Consider the following 24,229-nt stretch of genomic DNA (forward strand, 5'->3'; position numbering starts at 1 on the left):
AGAAATATATATATATATATTTTTTTTTTTTTCAGGTACTTTAGCTAGATTGTGAGCCTTCGGGACAGTTAGAGAACTTCCAAGTACCTATCTTTATTTATTTTTATTTTATTTGTATCTTTAATGCATCTTTACTGTAAACCGCTTTGAATCTCACGGTATAGCGGTATACAAGAAATAAAATAAAATTAAATTAAATTAAATACTTCCTGGTGTCGCCATGAAATTTCCCGTTCCTGATTTTTAGCGGATGCCCTCTTCTGGCCGAGGGTCCTTTAAGAAAGAAAATATCATCTTCCTCCTCGATACGACCGGTGATATATTTAAACGTCTCAATCATGTCTTCCCCTTGCCAGTCAGGTTTTCAGGATATCCACAATGAATGTGCATGAAAGACATTTGTATATAATGGAGGAAGTGTATGCAAATCAAGTTTACGCATATCATATATTGAATAGCACACTGCTAATTGGCTGCACATCGTTCCTAGGAAAAGCAAAGGCCAACCTCTTTTTACTTTTCCATCCAGTAGCCTAAGAAATGACTCAGTCTACAGGCCCAGGACACAAAGGGGAGAAGAGGAGACTGCGAGGGGATATGATCGAGACTTTCAAAATACTTAAGGGAATCGACAAAATAGAGCAGGACAAAAAATTATTTACAATGTCTAATGTGACACGGACAAGAGGACATGGACTGAAGTTAAGGGGGGACAAGTCCAGGACGAATATCAGGAAGTTCTGCTTCGCGCAGTGGGTGGTGGACACCTGGAATGCTCTCCCAGAGGTTATTGTGGAATCCACCGTTCAAGGATTTAAAATCAAACTAGATGCACATCTCCTTATGAGAAGCATAGAGGGATATGGGTGAATAAAATTATGCCAGGTGCACATTTGGCTGGGCCTCCGCGTGTGCGGATCACCGGACTTGATGGACCGCAGGTCTGAGCCGGAGATGGCAGTTCTTATGTTCTTAATGCATCAGTTTACAACAGTATTATAGACAGTCTTTTACTAAGGAAAGAAAGCACACCCTAACTGCCTCTTTTGTGAAGAGAACATATGAAGAATGGTGTTTTTAAAGTTCTTAAGACAAGGGCTCCAACCCAGAGAATGACATGGGGACAAATTTGTCCCTGCAGGAACTCAATTTCCTCATTCTGTCCCCGTGAGTTTTGTCACTGTCCCTGCACCATTCCTGTAATCTCCGCCTTAACTGCACAAGCCTCGAACACTTATGATTTTAAAGTGTTTGAGGCTTGTGCAGATGAGGACGGAGCTTGCAGGAATGGGGCAGGAACACGCAAAGAACTCGCCAGGATGGGACAATGAGTTCCTGCAGGGAGGGGGAAAAATTTGTCCCTGTGTCATTCTCTACTTGGAAACAGTATAGAAATTTGAATAAATAAATAGTGTGAAAAGTTTCAGCCTCTGATAACCAGACCAGAGCTGGTATTGTGACATCATAATGCCTCATCCCACCAATAAGAGCCAATCTCATCAGTGATGTCACAATGGCTTGATTGTCCTCTCCTTGGCTCACTTTTACTACATTTTGATTTTTAGAGTGGTGCAGTGTACAGAATGACACGGGGACAGGAACTCAATTTACCCCATCCCGTCCCCGCGAGTTTTGTCACTGTCCCATTCCTGTAAGCTCTGCCTTAACCACACAAGCCTTGAATACTTATGATTTTAAAGTGTTTGAGGCTTGTGCGGATGAGGACAGAGCTTGCAGAAATGGGGCACGGACAGGAAAAGAATTCGCCAGGACGGGACAATAAGTTCCCGTGGGGATGGGAAAAATTTGTCCCGGTGTCATTCTCTACTCCAACCTTATTAATCTCAGATCCCGTACCTGGTGGCTGGCTTGAGTCCCTCGTGCTTGGACTGTGGCCAGCCTGTCATAGTAGCGAGAAATAGGGTTGTCGTGCTCAATGCCTTTCTTGGCACAGCGCTGTTTATAGATCTCCACCAGGGAAAGGGATGAGGGGTTGTCCTCCACCAGACGCATCTGTGGCGACACTGCCACTACTCGAGGGACTGGAAAATATTTCAGAAGAGAGGCCAGAGAAAAGAAATCAGAAGAAAACAAAACACACAATGAATTAATGCAAATTTCAAAATGCTGCAAAAAAACTGATGAACTATGGGTCTAAAAGCTATTCGGATAACAGGAGTGGGAAAAGGAGTTATAAAATTCCTTTCTGGCAAAATCTAAGAACCTGGTAGAATAAAAGAAGTCTTCTTGTAAGCAATCAGGGATGGAATTCACTTACAAACTGCATTGCAAATCATGACAAGAAACAACGTGAGAGAGGCCCCAATGCTCTAAAGTCACAGCGCATTTAATGATCAACAATAAACCAGTTTTAACCGGTTTAGCGTTAAAGTATTTTAGCTTCCGATGCACAAAATGGCTCTGCGCAGTCTTTTTCCACGCATCATTGAAGCCTCCTACAGTTGTATTATAATTAGCTCATAAATATTAAAAACGAGCACTCCGGGCAATGCCCAGACATTTCCAGGTGATGCGTAAAATGAAGTGCCATCCTTTAATGCTCCAAAATTACCGGCATATCTGGAGGTGCCGGTAGCGTTGAACTGCGTGTGTTAAACATGTGTCTCAGATTAGAGAATGACATGGGGAAAAATTCTGTCCCCGTCACCGCCCCGTCCCCGGACCACCATCCTCTGCACCGCCCCGTCCCCGCTGTCCCTTTCATCGCCTAGTCCCCGTCTCTGCCGTCCCCTTCACCACCCCACTGTCTCTTTCACTGCCCCGGCCCCATCCCCGTCTTCAGCATCTTCTCCTCTCCATTCCCCCACCCCCAGCACCCTTCACGTGGTCCATCAGCTCCCTCCCGCTGGCCAGCCGTGCATTTCCCTCCCTCCCTCCCTCCTTTTCCCTTACCTTTTCTTCTTAAAACTGGTGATTTCTATAAGGCTACGAGCTGTATTACAGCTGGAGCCTTGAAGTCGCGTCGGGTTGCCTGCTAGAAAAGTATCCTCCGATGCAACCAGAAACAGGAAGTTGCGTCAGAGGAGACTTTTACCAGCAGGCAACGCGACGCGACTTCAAGGCTCCGGCTGTAATACAGCTCGTAGCCTTATAGAAATCGCCAGTTTTAAGAAGAAAAGGTAAGGGAAAAGGAGGGAGGGAGATGCATGGACGGCCGGCAGGAGAGAGTGGGCTGCCGGTTCGAATGCTCGTTCATCGCGCGTTCACTCTTTGTTCACCGCCCCGTGCTACCATTCACCGCTCCACGGGGCGGTGAATAGCCTCATCCCCGAACTCGCGGTGACCATTTTTTTTTGGTCACCGTTTTGGCGGGTTACCCGCGGCTAAACGCGGCTAGCCGCGGGTAACCACCACCGTGTCATTCTCTATCTCAGATGCATTCATTAAAAGCGTATACCAGCAGGACTGGGGCTGTCAACTGCATGGTGAAAGTTAAAACAAAAAATAACAATAATTTGCGGTTTGCTGGCAGTTCTCTGTCCCCCGCAATGACGCTTAAGACGTTCACCTAAAATGTGCTACAATAAAGCATGCCTACGGCGTAGCTTTTCTTGGTGCATGTGAACATTAATGTCTCTTTCTGTGAACTATTCTGCACATCTATCAGTCGCTTTCTCCAACGACTGATCAGATGGTATTTCCATAGACTTCATTTGCATGTAAAGTTTTGGGAGCATTGCTCGTTGTTTTGAAATCAGAAATTTACCGCCACTGCAACGGCTCGCAGGATTTTAACGGCGACTTTAGAGCATCGGGGCCCGTGTGAGTTGAGTGTGAGTGAAATGGTTTTTTAAATTAATTTAACATTTCTGTTATTGTGAAACACTTCCAATGATAACAATAAGCCATATATGAAAATTATATATTCATGACTATATACATACAAATATGCATGCTATCAGAATAGGAGTAATTTTCCTACATTCATAAACCACAGCAACTTAGACTGCTGGGTGACTTGACAAATAAACAAAATCTTATTTTAATGATCTTCCCTCCTTGACATACTCTATTCTGTAAAGATGCACGGATCTGTTGCAGCAGAAATGGTTGTCCCTTGTACATTTGTCTCACAACTGGCTATAGCAGGGGTGGGCAAAGCCAGAACTGGCTCATGGGCACAAAATAAGAATAGCCTTACTGGGTCAGACCAATGGTCCATCAATCCCTAGTACCTGGACAAAACCCAAAATAGCAGCATTCCAGAGTCCCAAAGAGTAACAAGATTCCATGCAGAATCTCAGAGTAGCAAGATGCCGGAACCAAATAGGAGCAACATTCCAAGCGGAATCCCCAGAGTAGTAAGATTCTATGCTAGCTATACCAGGGCCAGCAGTGGCTTCCCCCATGTCTTTCTCAATAACAGACTAGGGACTTTTCCTCCAGGAATTTCCAAAACCCTTCTTAAAACTCACAATAAAATAATTACCAAGTTTAAAATATCACTTTCAATTCAGAAAATGTTTGTATAGAATGTGCCATTTTGGTATGTTGCAGTGTGATATTTTACTGAAAAGCCTAATGTAGGGAGCCAAAGATGCCATCTGTTATGTTTGCTGAGATGGTTTACTCCCAGTTGAAAACAGCAGATTTACTTAAGTTTTTCTACAATTTTTCAGTTTTTTTTATACACAGGGTAGTAAAGTGGTACACAATTACTCGCTCTAACGGCCTCTTTTACAAAGCCGTGCGGCAACAGCCCCGAAACCCTTTAAATTTCTATGGGCTTCAGGGCCGCTAACGCGGCTTTGTAAAAGAGGTTGTAAATATATCCAAACATATTAACCTGAACTTTATACACTTTTTTTTTTTTTGGGGGGGGAGGAGGGGGAAGCAGTTCTAGCAGACACGTCTTGAAATTCTTTTAATTGTAAACTGTGGTAATGCAACTCTGAAGGTTATTTTGCTCAAACAGTAGGATTAAATATTCTACGCTAGTGTTCTTCAACCGGCAGTCCGTAAAGATTTCCTGCTGGTCCGTGAAGAATTAGTGTCTCCTGCAAGCGCGTGTCCGTCTTCCTTCTGGCTTGGCTGCTCCTGATCTTCAGCGCCAGCTGCACTTGTTTGCCGGGACAGTGCACAGTGGCTCTTGCATGCTGCACGTGGCTGACCCGGAACCAGAACCGGGTCAGCAGCATGCAAGAGCCGCTGCACGCTGTCCCGGCAAACAAGTGCAGCTGGCGCTGAAGATAAGAAGCAACCAAGCTGGAAGGAAAGACGGACACACGCTTGCAGGAGACACCGATCCAGCTTTGGCAGAGGCTGGATGGTCCTGAAGGGAGAAAAGGGGGGGGGAGAAGCACATTGGGACATAAGAGGGGCATGAATATGGGACAAAGGTTAGAAGGCAGGGAGTGGGTCATGATCTTGGGACACAGAAGAAATGAACTTGGGACACAAGGGAGGGGATAGAAAGGGAGAATTGTTGGGGATGAGTGTGTAAGTGAGAGGGAAAGATGGTGCACATGGGGAAAGGAAGAAAGAGGAAAATTGTTGGGCATAGAGAGAGAGAGAGAGAGAGGAGTGAGGAAGAGATACATGGGGAAGAGAAGGATGAGAGGGAGAAATATTGGCTATGGAAAGGGAACAGAGGGACAGATTGCGGGGGATGCAAGGGGGAGGAATGCTGGACATAGTGATGGAGAGAGAGGTGTTGCATGGTGCTGGAGAGGGGGTGATAGGAGAAATATTGGCCATGGGGCTGGTGGGCAATAGTGAAAAATGCTGCACATGATCTGGGGGATGAGAGAGGGAAAAATGTTGGATATGGCAGTAGAGGGAGTGGTAGAGATGCACCATGGATCTCTCTCTCTTTCCCCACTCCCTGTACACGGGATGGAGACAGGGATCGAGTTCATGGGGACGGGACGGGGACCGAGCTGCATGGATGGGGCGGAGACATTTTTTTTAAATTTCAGTCTTAGTAGTTTGCCGGTCCACAAAATAATTCTTTTATTTTTGCCGGTCCACAATGAAGAACACTGTTATAGACCATCACCAAAGAGAATGAAAAAAGAACACCCAGTACCTGTGAAAAATAAATGCCTCTTTGTGGTTTCTTTTCTTTTTTCTAAACAGGGGTTCAAAAGGCGAAGGAGCTGTAAAACCCGTTCCTCCCTCCGTGACTCTGTCAGGCAAGCGTCATTCATGACAAGATAGGGATAAATCTTTCCATTATGGCCTCGGATGTAGAGTCTTCTCGCCGCAGTGTTATGCTTCTGTACAATTTCCACTCGAGGCATAAATCTAGTGAGAGAGGAGAAATGCGAGATAAAAGCAGTCGAGCCTTCAAAGTCTAAGGTTTCATTTCTCCTCTCACATGAAAGCAGGGCCTATTTGAAAGGAAACACTGGACAGGTAAGAAAAGCTGATCCAGTCAGCCATTGAGAATCCGATGACTGATTGGCTTCACGAGCAGGAAAAAGCTGCTGAAAACAAGATGAAGGAAATAAAATCCCTTCTCTGTCTCTCGCAGACTATAATACTTTGTTAACTGAACTGAGAAAGGTGCTATCCAGTCTGCAAAGCTATAAAAATACCATAATTCCATGACACAGATGATACAGTACAGTAGTTTTCTATAAAACTATACAACTGTTTGTCCAGTCTATAATAAGATTAAATGCTATTCTGCTGCAAGTAACAGATAAATTCAGTATTTCTGTACTTGGATATCAGTGAAAAGAAAGCAGTAATTTGAAATTTAGCAATAAAACATACGATAAATCTTAAATAAACTTAGAAAATAAAGGTGGAAATTGAGAGACAAAGCAATCCATAAAATACTCAAAACTGTGTTTTTCAGTAATTAGGAAGATTAACCTTTCTGTATCTTGTTAAAAGCTACAGAACAGAGAATGACAAGAGGACAAATTTTTCCTCGTCCCCGCGGGAACTTGTTTTCCCGTCCTGGCGAGTTCTTTTTCTGTCCCTGCCCCATTCCTGCAGGCTCCATTCTCATCTGCACAAGCCTCAAACACTTTAAAATCGTAAGTGTTCGAGGCCTGTGTGGTTAAGCCAGAGCTTACAGGAACGGGACAGGGACAGCGACAAAACTCGCAGGGATGGGACGGGGAAATTGAGTTCCTACGGGGGGACAAATTTGTCCCCGTGTCATTCTCTGCTACAGAACCAGTTATCATGGAAAGTTCTGTGAAAGAACGGTGCAAAACTGGTATTTGCCTTGATTGCCCCCTCCCCCCCCCCCAGTGACTATGGCCCACTGGTTTTTCACTTAATCTTTACTCAGATTTGGCGGAAGTTAGAACCTGCTTCATGGGGATTGACATTACTATCTTCCTTGGTAATTGCAATAAAGCAGAATACAGAAAAGAAATACCAAAACAATTTTTGATAGGACAGAGACAGAAAGGCTAGGGGAGACCCAAAAAGCAGGGTCTAAACCACAGATACTGGATTCACTATGTCCTCTACAACTACTCCTATTCTGGAAACAAATGGTAGGGTATGTAGGGTTTGTTTGTGGGATAACTAGTGCTCATTTCCCCGAGGGAGCTTCGGCAAAACAGGGGCCCTATTGGAAATTCTGAGATTGAATAAGAATCGGAGAACGGCTATTACAGACGGCTATTTTCCAAAGGCGCGTTAGGGCCTTAACGCGCGAAATAGTGCGCGCTAGCCGCTACCACCTCCTTTTGAGCAGGCGGCAGATTTTCAGCTAGCGCGCGCTAATCTGGTGCTTGCGCTAAAACGCTTAGCGCACTTTCGTAAAAGGAGCCCTTAGCGTTTGCTCTTCCTGGCGATTTTTCTGCTTCAACTGCACGGCACGGCAAAAGACTGCTTTCAGATTAAGTGCGGTTTTTTTCACCATACATATATAACACTGCATATTGATTTTTTTGCACTATTTTTGAGAAACGTGCACTTTAAGTGGTAAATTACTAATAATCTAATGGAGTTTTTCTGACCGAGGATGCGTCTTCCTGTTTCAACTGGTTGTTGATACAGGGTTGTCTGTAGGGGTGTTAAAGTTTTCAGAATACACTTATATGACACTGAGGTCTTTTCTCCATTTTTTAAGTGATTAAATTATCTGTTTGACAGGGTATGTAGGATAACATAGTAGATGATGACAGATAGAGATCTGCATGGTTCATCCAGTCTGCCCAACAAGATAAAATCCTAAGATAACACATACACACTTGATCTTGAACAGCTCAAGCCATTTTCAGGGTACAGACCACATAGTAACATATAACATAGTAGATGACGGCAGATAAAGACCCGAATGGTCCATCCAGTCTGCCCAACCTGATTCAATTTAAATTATTATTATTTTTTTTTTTTTTCTTCTTAGCTATTTCTGGGCGAGAATCCAAAGCTTTACCCGGTACTGTGCTTGGGTTCCAACTGCCGAAATCTCTGTTAAGACTTACTCCAGCCCATCTACACCCTCCCAGCCATTGAAGCCCTCCCCTGCCCATCCTCCTCCAAACGGCCATGCACAGACACAGACCGTACAAGTCTGCCCAGTAACTGGCCTAGTTCAATCTTTAATATTATTTTCTGATTCTAAATCTTCTGTGTTCATCCCACGCTTCTTTGAACTCAGTCACAGTTTTACTCTCCACCACCTCTCTCGGGAGCGCATTCCAGGCATCCACCACCCTCTCCGTAAAGTAGAATTTCCTAACATTGCCCCTGAATCTACCACCCCTCAACCTCAAATTATGTCCTCTGGTTTTACCATTTTCCTTTCTCTGGAAAAGATTTTGTTCTACGTTAATACCCTTTAAGTATTTGAACGTCTGAATCATATCTCCCCTGTCTCTCCTTTCCTCTAGGGTATACATATTCAGGGCTTCCAGTCTCTCCTCATACGTCTTCTGGCGCAAGCCTCCTATCATTTTCGTCGCCCTCCTCTGGACCGCCTCAAGTCTTCTTACGTCTTTCGCTAGATACGGTCTCCAAAACTGAACACAATACTCCAAGTGGGGCCTCACCAATGACCTGTACAGGGGCATCAACACCTTCTTCCTTCTACTGACTACGCCTCTCTTTATACAGCCCAGAATCCTTCTGGCAGCAGCCACTGCCTTGTCACACTGTTTTTTCGCCTTTAGATCTTCGGACACTATCACCCCAAGGAGAAACCAACTGGTCAACAGTGACAAATCGTACTTGCATGTGAGAATTCATACTTGCCTATTCCACATTCAGTCTAGGAAGGAGTGCTGGAAGACCTACTTAATCAATATCTATAACACCCTACTTGATCAGTGTTTGTCAAGGCTGTGCTAGTGGTTGCTGTCCCTCCCGGGAGGGAACCTGTGCTTGGTGAAGGTGTGCATGGAGGACCAAGTGGCTGCACAGAAGTCTGACCAGCACTGGCTTAATTTTCAACTATTCTTTTCCTAATCATTTCTAATAGCTGATGGTACAGAGTGAGCATGGGGGTTTGACGTATCATAAGCAACACCTAAGTCCTTTCTCAGACTGAGAAGAGACTTGAAGACCTGAATATGTATACCCCTAGAGCAGGGCTGCCTAAGTCTGGTCCTCGAGATCTACTGGCAAGCCAGGTTTTCAGGATATCCACAATGAATATGCATGAGAAAGATTTGCCTGCACTGACTTCTTGGTATACAAATCTCTCTCATGCATATTCATTGTAGATATCCTGAAAACCTGGCCTGCCAGTAGATCTCGAGGACCGGACTTGGGCAGCCCTGCCCTAGAGGAATGGAGGGAGCGTAGAAATATGATACAGACCTTTAAATACTCAAAAAATATTAACTCGTATAAACCAATCTTCTTCAGAGATAGGGAAGCAGTAGATCTAGAAGACATGAATTGAAGTTGCAAGGAGGTCGTATGCATGTATGTATATCCCCTTTCCATTGCAAATGCAAGCAGTGTCTCACTTCCGGCTCACCACACAATTGTTTCCCACGTATTCACCTTTATAAGACCCCCAGGGACCCCTAAAGAAGACTTTTTGTCGAAAAGCGGACCGTGTTGGGTCCTGTATCCCTAGCGGACTAGGTCCTTTAAGGCTCTTATGTGGATGATTTATTTTTATGTGGATGAAATTATTTTATGTGGATGATTTCAGTGTACCTTTGGAACTTTGACACTTTCAAATAAAGTCCATTTAGGAACATCGTCACTCCACAGAGTTTTTTTGGTTTTCTCTGGATTTTTTTCGGACAATTCCTTTTGTTTTTTGTATGTATATCACACCATCAATATTCCCAATGACAGGGCACATCAGCCTGGGATATAACCCACGGGCAGTCTACCAAACCTGAAAAAAACTAGCAGGGCGATATTCAGAATGATTTAACTGGCCAGAAAGGGCCACTGACTAGTTAAATCCCTTGTTCGGGGCTATCCGCTAATTTCCAGTGGCACTTGAAAGGTTATCTCTGTTGAAAATTAACGGTTAGAGCCTAAGCGAAAGCTGGCTATTAAGGGGGTATTCCGAGGGAGAAGGGGGTTGGAGTTAACACTTTGCCACTTATGTAGTGTTTATTCACCACTTAAGCGGCAAATGTCAACTTAACTGGCCATGCATCAACTGGATAGTCAATGGTGAAGGCTGGACACGGCCCAACACTAAATATCCATGAATAACTCCGGTGACAATCAGCAAAACGCTGTCGCCACCTGAATATTAAGTCCAACATGACCGTCTTTCAATCATATTTTAAGGAACCTTATTATTTCAGACAAAGTAGTCTGTGTTGGCACCGAACTTCTGTCGCCCAATGAGAAGTTTACCTTGCAATCTTGATGTAGTAATGCGTCGGCTTTGGCATGAGGAACTCTCCGGGGATCTCCACCTCCGCCGTTTGAGCAGAGAAGTTGCTGAGAAAGCGACACTTTTCCTCTATAAGGAAGAACTTTGGCAACTGCTTGGTCTTCGCCTCAAGGATTTTGATCCATTTCTTGAGTTTAGAGATAAGATTGTGGAGTTTCATGGAGCCCGGCACACTGAAGTCAAAGTCTGAAAGCCAGAACACGAAAAGCTGAAAATTTTCAACAAGTCGTAAAACAAACTGCTAAAAACTGCTGTTGCTGAGACTTAATTGCAAACAGTTAAATCTTGTAATTAGATTTACTCACCTGGAATACTTTTACATTTTGCAATTTCAGGTTTATACCAGATCTGATGCATCTCCTTGCTTCTTCTTTTTCAAATCAACAAATTTCATATTTATGGAAAAATAGCAGATTAGATGAACAGAGGATGTCAATTTCCAGCAAATCTGTCCCGAAAAGGACTCCAGGTCTGATTTTCAAAATCCAGACCTGCAGTCAGGAGCAGATACAGATTACACAGACTACCTTTTTTTTGTCTTTTTCAATCATTGCTGGCACATACAGATAACATTTGGTTGTTCAAGTTGCCATTTGGCCTAGGGTTATGCTTTTAAAACGGTCAAGATTTGGGAAGAGCCAGGAAAGGGCTTAAATTACTGTACATGGACTGTGATAGAATTCAGCCACTTTGCATATATTTTATGGGGCTCATAATCAAAAACTTTAAAACGTCCAAAAACCAGACTAAGTCTGCACTTGGACGTCCTAATAGAAGGGACGTCCAAATGCCGATAATCAAAATTTAGATACTACTTTCTGGATATGCAGCAGCACTTCTAAGCTGCTGTGCGTCCAGAGCAAAGGGACGTGTTGGGAGGTGTGTTATGGGTGGGAATCGGGCGGGTCTCAACCTGGACGTACCACAGTCATAATCAAAGCTTTCCTAAAGGGAACTTAAGACACCGACAGTTAGACCTGTTTGAGCTACATCTAAGTTCCACAAAGGTGCCCAAACTAATAAGACCACTGGAGGATTTAAGGCATGACCCCCCCCTTACTCCCCCAGTGGTCATGACCCCCTCACACCACCAAAGAATGAAAAACCCCTCTTCACCAGGCTGAAGAGCCCTGGCCACTTTAGCCTTTCCTCAAAGGAAATCTTGATTCCAAAGTATATGCAATGACCAGATTCAGTAATCTTCAAAATCCCCTGTCTAAACTCAATTAAAAAGGGTTTAACCAAAAAAGACTGTGCTTATCCTTGTGGCAATGTTTGATGAGTACATCTTCTGAGTGATCAGAGGTTATGCTGGATGTTTTCACAACTGGAGATAAAGCACTGCACTGGTGCCTGAAACTGGGGTGAGGGACATGGGCAGACATTTTGCAAGGAAGGATCATGCCTAAATTGTGTGTGAGCAAGGAAGTAGACAGAAAGGGAATTAAATGAGACTGTAGAGATTAAATTAAAAGGGTACAGATAAGTATGAGATCAAGTTCAAAGACATAATAATGAAGTGAAATTCTAGCAGCTCCTGTAAGTGTTCATATGGATATGGCACGGCTTAACTGATTAAATGATTGATAGGAAATGAACTTCCATTTTATAATGCTGAACTAAGCTCGTTTATATATACATCTAGCAATCTGTGAAGACCACACTAGGCAGATCAAAACCCATACACAGACTTATAATACTAGCAAAACAACTTCTCGGTGGCTCACTGGACACCTCATGATTAAATACGCATAGAACTACCATACTCTTAAAAGCCATTCCCAAGGGAAAACTGTGTTTTACCATGGTAATAGGCTACCTGAAAACCGATTTTTTTTTTGTTCCATCATTACTAACTACTGAACGGAAGGTCGCTCTCGTCTGATCATCTAGTTCAGTGGTTCCCAACCCTGTCCTGGAGGACCACCAGCCAGACGGGTTTTTGGGATAACCCTATTGAATATGCATGAGAGAGATTTGCATATAATGGAGGTGACAGGCATGCAAATCTGCTTCATGCATATTCATTAGGGCTATCCTGAAAACCTGACTGGCTGGTGGTCCTCCAGGACAGAGTTGAGAACCACTGATCTAGTTCTCATTTATGTTATATCCCATAAGCAAGCAGTCATGTTCGCACATAGATGGTAATACCCATGTGTAAAATCTCTCTTATAAAACAGTATAGCAATCTTACACAAGACATGGGGGAAGCCACTGCTTGCCCTGGATCAGTAGCATGGAATATTGCTACTCCTTGGGTTTTGGCCAGATACTAGTGACCTGGATAGGCCACTGGGAGAACAGGCTACTGGGCTTGATGGACCATTGGTCTGACCCAGTAAGGCTATTCTTATGTTCTTATGTACACCTCTCCTTAAGGAACTACACTGGCTGCCAGTCAGAAGCAGGGTCCAATTCAAAGTTGCCTGCATGGTGCACAAGGTCATATGCGGAGAAAACTCAGCTAGGCTCGTATCCGCCATCCGAATCACACACACCTTCCACAACTCGGGGACAATCCAACGCTGGAATCTATGACCCCCCTCCGCCCGCCATGTTCTAAGGCAGGCTCTCTTCGAGACCACCTTCGAGTTCCAGGGCCCCAGAATCTGGAACAGCCTCCCGGGCAGCCTTCGACAAACACCCACACACTTCCAGTTCAGGAAAGCGCTGAAAACACATCTTTTCTCCTCACTTCTCTGACCCATTCCTCTGCAGTCTCCTGCACGATGTCTACGTCTCTGTAGCATTTCTAATATTACATAAGCTGCAATGATTCCTAGCTGACATTTGCGGGATATAAACGTTGGTACTTTGGCTCGGCCCAAAATTAGATCAGCTGCCCACCCTCATCCCACTATCCTCTGGCACCAAACTGCAGCTTGAGCACTCAAGCAAAGTTCTGGGAATCATCATTGACTCTACACTGTCCTTCAACGATCACCTCAACTCCTTAGTAAAAAAATGCTTTTTCAACCTTCACATGTTAAGGAAAGTCAGATCCTGCTTCCACCAACAACACTTTGCTGTCCTCGTCCAATCCATTATTCTATCCAGACTGGATTACTGCAACTCCATCTACTTAAGCCTAACAAAGAAAAGTCTTCTCAGACTGCAGCGGATTCAGAACACCGCGGCTAAACTAATCTTCGCAAAAAGCAAATTTGACCACGTCTCCCCGCTTCTGTCTAAGCTTCACTGGCTCCCAGTTATCCTCGGGGTTAACTACAAATGCGCCTATCTAGCCTTCAAATCTCTTCACGGCATCCTTCCTCCCCTTTTTCCACTTTCTTGGCTCTCCTCGAATCCTAACTCCACCAGATCCACTCAAAAATTCAAACTATCCTTCCCCTCTTTAAAAGGCATATCCCACACAGGCAAACTTGGAACATCCCTCTTCTTCAGGATCACCGAGCTGTGGAACAGCTTTACTGCCCCTCTTCGGAGTTCGACCTCCCTCCAACGCTTCAGAAAACATTTGAAAACTTGGCTTTTCTCCAAAATGTAACTACTCCCTCCCTCTCCACTATACTAAGTCCCCTCTTTCTTTCCTTTTTACTAAGCCCTTCTTCTTTCCATTGGAGTTCCTTTCTTTATTAATTCCTGTAAACCGTGTCAAGCTCCACTTCTGTGGAGATGATGCGGTATACAAACTTAAGGTTTAGTTTAGTTTATATCAAGCACAAGAGGTGGATTAGTCTGCATAGCATATAATCCAAAAGAAAAACAACATAAGACCCTGCCTACCAGAGGCCAAGGAGGAAGTGCCTACAGTAGTATCCGAGTGGAATAAATCTGCATTCACCCCATCGATTCCTGCCAAGTCTGCCATGGTTTTGGGACTGGAAAACGGTCAACACTTTCCATTACCCACGAACACCAGCAGATCAAACTCCAGCATACCCCAGTGATCCACAATGAGCCAGAATATTGCCTCATTCAGAGCGCACTCTCCTCAGTCCACAGGGAAGTCTGTCTGCACCTTGCCCACGTCTGGGGTTATGTGTCGCCGAGAGCATCGCCAGGTGGCATCCCACCCAGCCTTTCAACCGATGGATCTTCTAAGGCCACTGCTAGATTTCTGGTACTGTCCCGCTTTCCGACACAAGCCAAAACCATCACGCAAGTCTGAAAACAGTCGCACTACCTTCCCCAAGAGGAAGGGTAGGAAGCCCTGCAGCCTCGGGCATAGTTACCGCTCACCTTCAGAAGACTGATGGACCAGGAGTTTCCTCTACTGTCCAAGTGTCTTGCAATGTGCAAGACTGGCAATGGGATCTCCGGCTTCTGAGGCTCACATCAGTGGTAATCATTGCCTATATGGGAGCTCTGACGGGTCCCAAAGAGGAGAGATTGGCTTATGTCATCCTACTACGTCTGCTCCTGATGGAGAGAAGCAGGAAGAGGGAGATGACCTATGAACCGTTGGGACCTTAGGTTCCAGCAGGACAGGAGAACTCACTGCAGTGGACACATATTGGCATTTTGGCCCACATTCTTGAACTGGCGCCAATTTTTTTAGGCGCCTAAACTCAGTTAAAAGCGGTTCAAATGGTGTATTTAATCGAGTTTTAAAGCACCTATAAAAATCAGCACCAGAATTGCTTTATATCGCCGAATGCCGCTATGGGCATGGCTAACGTTGGAAGAGGCGTTAGGTGGCCTAAAGTGCCTCCGTAGGCACGATTCACATCATAGGCAGGCGCCTCTACCTTTGCCGGAGAGGCATTTCTGTACCCAGTGTTGCTGCGTGATTGACAAGCAAATGGTGGCCGCAGACCATGGTGCTGGTTACAGAATCCAGGCCTTTGTGTTTATTGGCATTTGATATACTGCCCTATCTTGAATTAGTTCAGGGTGGTGTACAATTTTTTTTTTTTTAAATTAATCGGATACTCCGAGTATTTCCCCTATCTGTCCTGGCAGACTCACAATTTAACTATGGTGCCTGGTGATTTGCCCACAAGGAGTGGCACTGGGATTGAACCCAAAAAGCAGGGTGATGAGGCACCAACTCTAACCACTATGCCACACCTGCACTCCATATGCACCCAATGTTCAAGGGCCCAGAAGCTGAAGGTAGTTCCAGACTCATTGGAGCTTGTAAATCAGCCAGAATGTTTGCCATGTGGCAAATATATAAATTCCTGTTAAGTTTTGTGGTGCAAATCTATGCAGAGGAACGTGAACAGTTGGGTACGTCAGATGGCATCACCCAAGCATGTGGCTCCTTTAGCTCCTGCTTGTTCACAGAGAGAGAGAAAAAAAAAAAAAAATCCTTTCAAGGAGGGCAGGGAAAAAACACAATAAAAAGATGCATAACTTAAAATGACGTCTACCCAACTCAGTGAGATGTTGGATTTGATTTGAGACCTAAGGAATCCATAATAATTAATCTTCATGAACTTCTCGTTACATTTATTAATAAAACAACTTTTCACTAATGTTCATTTCTGTGGATTACATTTTTTACCCTTACATCATGACAAATATTTGAAATGGATATTCACACCTTTTCTACATAAACTAGATCTCCACATACTGGGAAAGACACCGAGATTTTTATTCAAACCTTAAATTATTCATTATAGATAACTGGAACAGTTGAAGCAATTTCACAGACATTTGCTTGGCAGTGAGGTTTGGATACTTTGCCTGAAAGCCCATTTGTTTTTCTTTTTCCTAGACAAGGAGTATTTCAGCATCTAAAAGACTTCTAAAATTTTGTCAGAATTATCCTTAATAATAAAACCCTTACCGCACATGCGCAGTAGAAAATCTGTGATCCCTACGTCTGTGAGATCTGACTCTGTGCCAAATTCGTGGGGGCGGATTGCGACGGCTTGTGGTGCGTGCAGCGAGTTCAGCGGTGGTGGTGGTTTGACTGCTGCGCTGCCGCTGACGGGATGCCTCTTCTCACCCCCCGACCATCAAATGCAGTAGTCGTGGGGCATTTGCTAGGCTGGCCCACTTCAATAATGCGAGGTGGCCCGGCCTAGCAAAAGCCATGAGGCTGCCCGGGCTAGCGGATGCTGGACAGGGGAAGCAGGGAAAGAAGAAGGGGTACTACTGGACAGGTTGATCAGGTAAGGGGTGATGCTGGACAGGGAGGAGATAAAAGGAAGAGAGAAGGGCTACTGCTGGACATGGGGAGCAGGGAAGAGGTGCTGCTGGACAGGCGAGGAGGTAAAAGGAAGGGAGAAGGCCTACTGCTGGACAGGGGAAGCAGGGAAGAGGTGCTGCTGGACAGGGGGGAGGTAAAACGAAGGGAGAAGGGCTGCTGCTGGACAGGGGTAACAGGGAAGGGGTGCTGTTGGACAGGGGGGAGGTAAAACGAAGGGAGAAGGGCTGCTGCTGGACAGGGGGAACAGGGAAGGGGTGCTGCTGGACACGAGGGAGGTAAAAGGAAGGGAGAAGGGCTACTGCTGGACAGGGGAAGCAGGGAAGAGGTGCTGCTGGACAGGGGGGAGGTAAAACGAAGGGAGAAGGGCTGCTGCTGGACAGGGGGAACAGGGAAGGGGTGCTGCTGGACATGAGGGAGGTAAAAGGAAGGGAGAAGGGCTACTGCTGGACAAGGGGAGCAGGGAAGAAGTGCTGCTGGACAGGGGGAGGTAAAATGAAGGGAGAAGGGCTGCTGCTGGACAGGGGGGAGGTAAAACGAAGGGAGAAGGCCTACTGCTGGACAGGGGGACAGCCGAGGAAAGAGAGAGACAGAAAGAAAGACAGACAGAAAGCGGCCAAGGAGAGAGAGAGAGAAAGAAAGGCAGACACACACATCTATTCTAGCATCCGTTAATATAACGGGCTTATAGACTAGTAGTATATAAAATCCCCAAGTCAGTGTAAAGGTATATGCAGACAGAGTGAAAGAAAGCAAAAGTACAATAGGGAATTTTAAAAAATGTAACTGTTAAAACAGTACAATCCTAAGTGACTGTAATACTCACTGGGTCTACTGAAAAAAAAAAAAAAATAACCAACACAAATCAGATTTATCAAAACGAAGCTTTGAATTCAGCAGTATCTTAACCCTGTTGTTTCCTTCCCTTGTTGCCTTCATCCATTAAATCTAATCACACGGTTCACAACTCCTATTATCCACTGTCACGCAACTGCTGTGCCTCAGAGCACATCGTGCGATTTATAATGCACACATGATATGCAGATCGTATCAAGTCGCTGCAAAATCGCTGTCAGACCGCCTGGTTTAAAACCGTGTGCAGCAAAACATTTATTTATTCATTCATTCATTCTTTCAGCCCAGAACGGGTTACAAAAGTACATTCACCGTATAGACAGGACGGACTTGAGTGAAAAGTACATACTTGGGGCTCCTTTTGCTAAACTGCGATGGTGTTTTCAGCGCACGCAGAATTTTAGCGCGCTCTAAACCCGCACTATGCGGCTATAACGCCGGCTCAATGCTGGCATTAGGGTATAGCGCGCGGGGCAATTCAGCGCGCGCTAAAACCACCATCGCAGCTTAATAAAAGGAGGCCTTAGCAGTCATAGCTTAGTTCAGGGGTAGGGAACTCCGGTCCTCGAGAGCCGTATTCCAGTCGGGTTTTCAGGATTTCCCCAATGAATATGAAAATCTGTGATCCCATGGAAAGCAGTGCATGCGAATAGATCTCATCCATATTCATTGGGGAAATCCTGAAAACCCGACTGGAATACGGCTCTCGAGGACCGGAGTTCCCTACCCCTGGCTTAGTTGATATTGCAGCATTCACAATACTGACAGAACAGAACATAAAGGTAATACACTTCTCCCTCCGTATTCGCCGTTTCGATTATTCACGGTTTTTCGCTTGCTGGCTCTTCCCCCCAAAATTACACATGTAAAAATATGCTAGAGAACATGAAAGCTGGTAAAAAAAGAGTCAAACTCCTGCAACATCGATGATATACCATTCCAGCGCCATGAACCGTATGATTTACTGTTATGTGAATAATTTACTAACCAAATCAGTTAGAAGAATCTGTCTAGAGCAGTGTGTGTGCCTCCTGAGATTTCAGGTGTGCCGTGGTACACGGGGGAGGAGGAGAGGCGCCGGCGCCAGCTGACTGCCTACCGGACCTGCCTCTCATGGCGAGGCGCGTCCTGTAGGCAATCAGTGGGCGCCAGCGCCTATCCTTCTCTCTGGCACCGCCCACTGGAGGGCCTTCACACACATGCGGACATCGACATGATGACGTCACTCATGCACGTGATGTCATCACAGCAATATCCGCGTACTTCCAGGTGCCTCGAGCCGCGGCACACTAAAGGTAGTGTGCCGCAGCTCGAGAAAGTTTGCAGGACACTGGTCTAGAGTAGCGGTTCCCAACTCTGTCCTGGAGGACCACTAGGCCAGTCGGGTTTTCAGGATAGCCCTAATGAATATGCATGGAGCAGATTTGCATGCCTGACGCCTCCATTATATGCAGATCTCTCTCATGCATATTTATTAGGGCTATCTTGAAAACCCGAATGGCCTGGTGGTTCTTCAGGACAGGGTTGGGAACCACTGGTCTAGAGCACTGGTTCCGAACCTTGTCCTGGAGGACCACCAGGCCAATCGGGTTTTCAGGCTAGCCCTAATGAATATGCATGAGAGAAATTTGCATATAATGGAAGTAAGAGGCATGCAAATCTGCTCCATGCATATTCATTAGGGCTATCCTGAAAACCTGATTGGCCTGGTGGTCTTCCAGGACAGGGTTGGGAACCACTGGTCTAGAGTATAGTGCCAAGAACAAAGCGCACCACACACCAATCAATGGAAAGCCAAAACTCTATGATCAAAATGTATCATGAGAACTATTGATTCTTTAAAACTTACTGCCAGTTAGCACAGTCTTCCATTGATAGGAATTAGAGAATGACACGGTGACAAAATTCATCACTGTCCCCGTGGATAACCACGGGAAACCATCTTCATGTCATTCTTTAAGGAGAGAGGGAAGAATCAGAGTATGAATGGCCACAACCACTGCCCACAAGCTTTGCTTTGAAGAATGCTGGTGTAGAAGGACTGAGGTTGAAACAGACACTACAGAATGACTGTCTCTGGTATCCAGAGCAGATATTGTGATGTCATAATGCCTCATTCCACCAGTGCCTAAGAGCCAATCACATCAGTGATGTCACAATGGCTTCATTATCCTTGGCTCACATAAGAATCAGAGTATGAATGGCCACAACCACTGACCCGCAAGCTTTGCTTTGAAGAATGCTGGTGTAGAAGGACCGAGGTTGAAATAGATACTAGAAAATGACAAGGGATTATTTCCCGCGGTTATCCGCGGGGACGGGGACGGTGATGAATTTTGTCACCGTGTCATTCTCTAATAGGAATGTCCAGTCACAGCATTTTTCTCAACTATATATTTTCAACAGATCAGTCTGTGGTGAAGGGGCTGATTCGGATTCCTGGTTCCCTGTACCATCTCTCTAATTTTGTCCTGCTCCTATTTTACTGAATTCAACTAGCACTGTTACATCGTTTCTTTTGTGAATCACGCAGAAACGTTTTTTGGTCTGACTCTGTACCTCCTTTGCTGGGGATCTTGGGGCTTATAGAACTGATTGTCAAACTGTCATAACCATAATCTGTTCCTCATCTGTAAATCAAAATGATCTGTTCAATTTATTGTCTGTTGTCTTTTGCCTTGGCATTAATAAAGTTTGGTGAAAAAAAAAAGTCAGAGGCTGTTAACAAATCCACTGTACAAAGTCTTCCCAATTTGAAGCTTGAGGAGAAATAGAGGCATTCCGGTGTAGGGCTGTCGAGAGGGGGAAGGGGGGGGCAAAATTCCCCGGGACCCAGCACCAGCCATAAAAAAGCCATCCTAGACTCCACAGTCCTGTGTATGTCGCCTTAAACCTATTTAGGCATAGAGCAACTCACAAATCATAGATCACATCTCCTCCTTTCCCTCCTTCCCTTAACAAGCCTCTCTTTGAAAGGATCACTGGCAGCGGCAGCAGAGACTCTTACATGCTGCCTGCAGCCGGCCGTGAAATTTCCCCTCTGCCGCGCCCTGTCTCCCTCTCATGTAGCTTCCTGATGCGGCAGAGGGGAGGTTTCTTGGTCAGTTGCAGGCAGTTTGTGAGAGTTGCTGCCACCACTGCTGGCAGGAGACGGCAGGGTCGGCTTTGTCTCTCGTCAGCCCTGTTGTGTGATGCATGCACTGAAAAAAGCAGCTTCTCTCCCAGGTATTTCCCTTTGACCGTCTCCAGCATTACTGGAGAAAAGATATAGACCCTGATCAGGAGAGTAACCTCCGCCATCTCTTTTGTGCTCTATTGACAGTATTTTCTCTGCAGAAGAGAGACAAAATATCTCACCTGCAGATTATCTTTAATGGACAAATGCTTATGCTCAGTCTGTAGCATACACAATGCTCATTTCTACCAAGCTGAAGGTGCTTTAAACAGCTTTAAATTTCAATTACTTTTAGAGGTTACACCAAATTAGCACTTCCTTTGCTCTCCCTGTTGACACTTCACTGATAGCTCAAACTGCTCTGGCTGTTAGAGGAGTATCAGTCTATAAATATTCTGTCATCTTAATTAACTTTTCATATGGTAATTTTCAGATGTTCAAGTGATTGTGAATTATATGGAAGTTGTTATTTGATGAGAGAGAAAAAAAAAGCCGGGAAACAAGGGCACGGTGAAAGAGAATATGTCTAAGTACTCATAAGGTTGGTCAGCTAAACCAGTGTTTCCCTAGTCGGTCCTGGAGGTTTGCAGCATATCCATAATGAATATGCATTGCATACAATGGATACAGTGCATGAAAATCTGGGTTGCAAGGGGGTACTTCAGGAACCGATTTGGGAAACACTGAGCTAAAACGAGCCACTCTGTAATGGGCTTTATTTACTAAAGTGATGAATCTTAGAGAGTAAACTTCTACGGTGTTAAACCTAACTTAGGACCTCATACACCCAGGACACTAATCGAAATTTATTTCATGCCCTTAGTGGGGTGGTGTATTCATCATTGGTCCATTTATAAAATATTTTCAAATTTGGCTACTATACCAACTCATATGTGCATCTGAAAGAAGAAAAAAGGAGGAAGCACTTAACTTTAGTGCTTCCTCCTTTTCTCTTTAGCTAAAATTCTTTTTTCTTCAGCTAAAGCTAAGTGCTTCCTCCTTTTTTCTTTAGCTAAAATTATTTTTTCTTTAGCTAAAGTTAAGTGCTTCCTCCTTTTTTCTTTAGCTAAAATTATTTTTTCTTTAGCTAAAGCCAAGTGCTTCCTCCTTTTCTCTTTAGCTAAAATTCTTTTTTCTTCAGCTAAAGTTAATTGTTTCCTCCTTTTTTTTTAGCTAAAATTATTTTTTCTTCAGCTAAAGCTAAGTGCTTCCTCCTTTTCTCTTTAGCTAAAATTCTTTTTTCTTTAGCTAAAGTTAAGTGCTTCCTCCTTTTCTCTTTAGCTAAAATTCTTTTTTCTTTAGCTAAAGTTAAGTGCTTCCTCCTTTTCTCTTTAGCTAAAATTCTTTTTTCTTTAGCTAAAGTTAAGTACTTCCTCCTTTTCTCTTTAGCTAAAATTATTTTTTCTTTAGCTAAAGTTAAGTGCTTCCTCCTTTTCTCTTTAGCTAAAATTCTTTTTTCTTTAGCTAAAATTCTTTTTTCTTTAGCTAAAGTTAAGTGCTTCCTCCTTTTCTCTTTAGCTAAAATTCTTTTTTCTTTAGCTAAAGTTAAGTGCTTCCTCCTTTTCTCTTTAGCTAAAATTCTTTTTTCTTTAGCTAAAGTTAAGTGCTTCCTCCTTTTCTCTTTAGCTAAAATTCTTTTTTCTTTAGCTAAAGTTAAGTACTTCCTCCTTTTCTCTTTAGCTAAAATTATTTTTTCTTCAGCTAAAGCTAAGTGCTTCCTCCTTTTTTCTTTAGCTAAAATTATTTTCTCTTTAGCTAAAGCCAAGTGCTTCCTCCTTTTCTCTTTAGCTAAAATTCTTTTTTCTTCAGCTAAAGTTAATTGTTTCCTCCTTTTTTTTAGCTAAAATTATTTTTCTTTAGCTAAAGCTAAGTGCTTCCTCCTTTTCTCTTTAGCTAAAATTCTTTTTTCTTTAGCTAAAGTTAAGTGCTTCCTCCTTTTTTCTTTAGCTAAAGCCAAGTGCTTCCTCCTTTTCTCTTTAGCTAAAATTCTTTTTTCTTCAGCTAAAGTTAATTGTTTCCTCCTTATTTCTTTAGCTAAAATTATTTTTCTTTAGCTAAAGTTAAGTGCTTCCTCCTTTTCTCTTTAGCTAAAATTCTTTTTTCTTTAGCTAAAGTTAAGTGCTTCCTCCTTTTCTCTTTAGCTAAAATTCTTTTTTCTTTAGCTAAAGTTAAGTACTTCCTCCTTTTCTCTTTAGCTAAAATTATTTTTTCTTCAGCTAAAGCTAAGTGCTTCCTCCTTTTTTCTTTAGCTAAAATTATTTTCTCTTTAGCTAAAGCCAAGTGCTTCCTCCTTTTCTCTTTAGCTAAAATTCTTTTTTCTTCAGCTAAAGTTAATTGTTTCCTCCTTTTTTTTAGCTAAAATTATTTTTCTTTAGCTAAAGCTAAGTGCTTCCTCCTTTTCTCTTTAGCTAAAATTCTTTTTTCTTTAGCTAAAGTTAAGTGCTTCCTCCTTTTTTCTTTAGCTAAAGCCAAGTGCTTCCTCCTTTTCTCTTTAGCTAAAATTCTTTTTTCTTCAGCTAAAGTTAATTGTTTCCTCCTTATTTCTTTAGCTAAAATTATTTTTCTTTAGCTAAAGTTAAGTGCTTCCTCCTTTTCTCTTTAGCTAAAATTCTTTTTTCTTTAGCTAAAGTTAAGTGCTTCCTCCTTTTCTCTTTAGCTAAAATTCTTTTTTCTTTAGCTAAAGTTAAGTGCTTCCTCCTTTTCTCTTTAGCTAAAATTCTTTTTTCTTTAGCTAAAATTCTTTTTTCTTTAGCTAAAGTTAAGTGCTTCCTCCTTTTCTCTTTAGCTAAAATTCTTTTTTCTTTAGCTAAAGTTAAGTGCTTCCTCCTTTTCTCTTTAGCTAAAATTCTTTTTTCTTTAGCTAAAGTTAAGTGCTTCCTCCTTTTCTCTTTAGCTAAAATTCTTTTTTCTTTAGCTAAAGTTAAGTGCTTCCTCCTTTTCTCTTTAGCTAAAATTCTTTTTTCTTTAGCTAAAGTTAAGTGCTTCCTCCTTTTCTCTTTAGCTAAAATTATTTTTTCTTTAGCTAAAGTTAAGTGCTTCCTCCTTTTCTCTTTAGCTAAAATTATTTTTTCTTCAGCTAAAGCTAAGTGCTTCCTCCTTTTTTCTTTAGCTAAAATTATTTTTCTTTAGCTAAAGCTAAGTGCTTCCTCCTTTTCTCTTTAGCTAAAATTCTTTTTTCTTTAGCTAAAGTTAAGTGCTTCCTCCTTTTTTCTTTAGCTAAAGCCAAGTGCTTCCTCCTTTTCTCTTTAGCTAAAATTCTTTTTTCTTCAGC

General features: G+C 43.4%; 1 protein-coding gene across 6 annotated transcripts in view; it reads right to left on the reverse strand.

The window, feature by feature from the left end:
• The window catches only part of TRRAP (transformation/transcription domain associated protein), a 359,951-nt gene that overhangs the window by 26,334 nt on the left and 309,388 nt on the right, over positions 1-24,229 (reverse strand). For 5 of the 6 annotated variants that reach the window (XM_033914195.1, XM_033914194.1, XM_033914196.1 and 2 more), the window contains 3 exons: positions 10,765-10,990; positions 6,050-6,267; positions 1,858-2,042 (listed from right to left, as the gene is read on the reverse strand). In XM_033914195.1, the coding sequence (XP_033770086.1) occupies positions 1,858-2,042; positions 6,050-6,267; positions 10,765-10,990 (629 nt within the window). Of the gene's footprint in view, positions 1-1,857; positions 2,043-6,049; positions 6,268-10,764; positions 11,013-24,229 lie in introns of those variants that run through there. The other variant, XM_033914197.1, reaches the window with a different exon arrangement.

Source organism: Geotrypetes seraphini, chromosome 11 (assembly GCF_902459505.1).
Source record: "Geotrypetes seraphini chromosome 11, aGeoSer1.1, whole genome shotgun sequence".
NCBI classification, from domain to species: domain Eukaryota; kingdom Metazoa; phylum Chordata; class Amphibia; order Gymnophiona; family Dermophiidae; genus Geotrypetes; species Geotrypetes seraphini.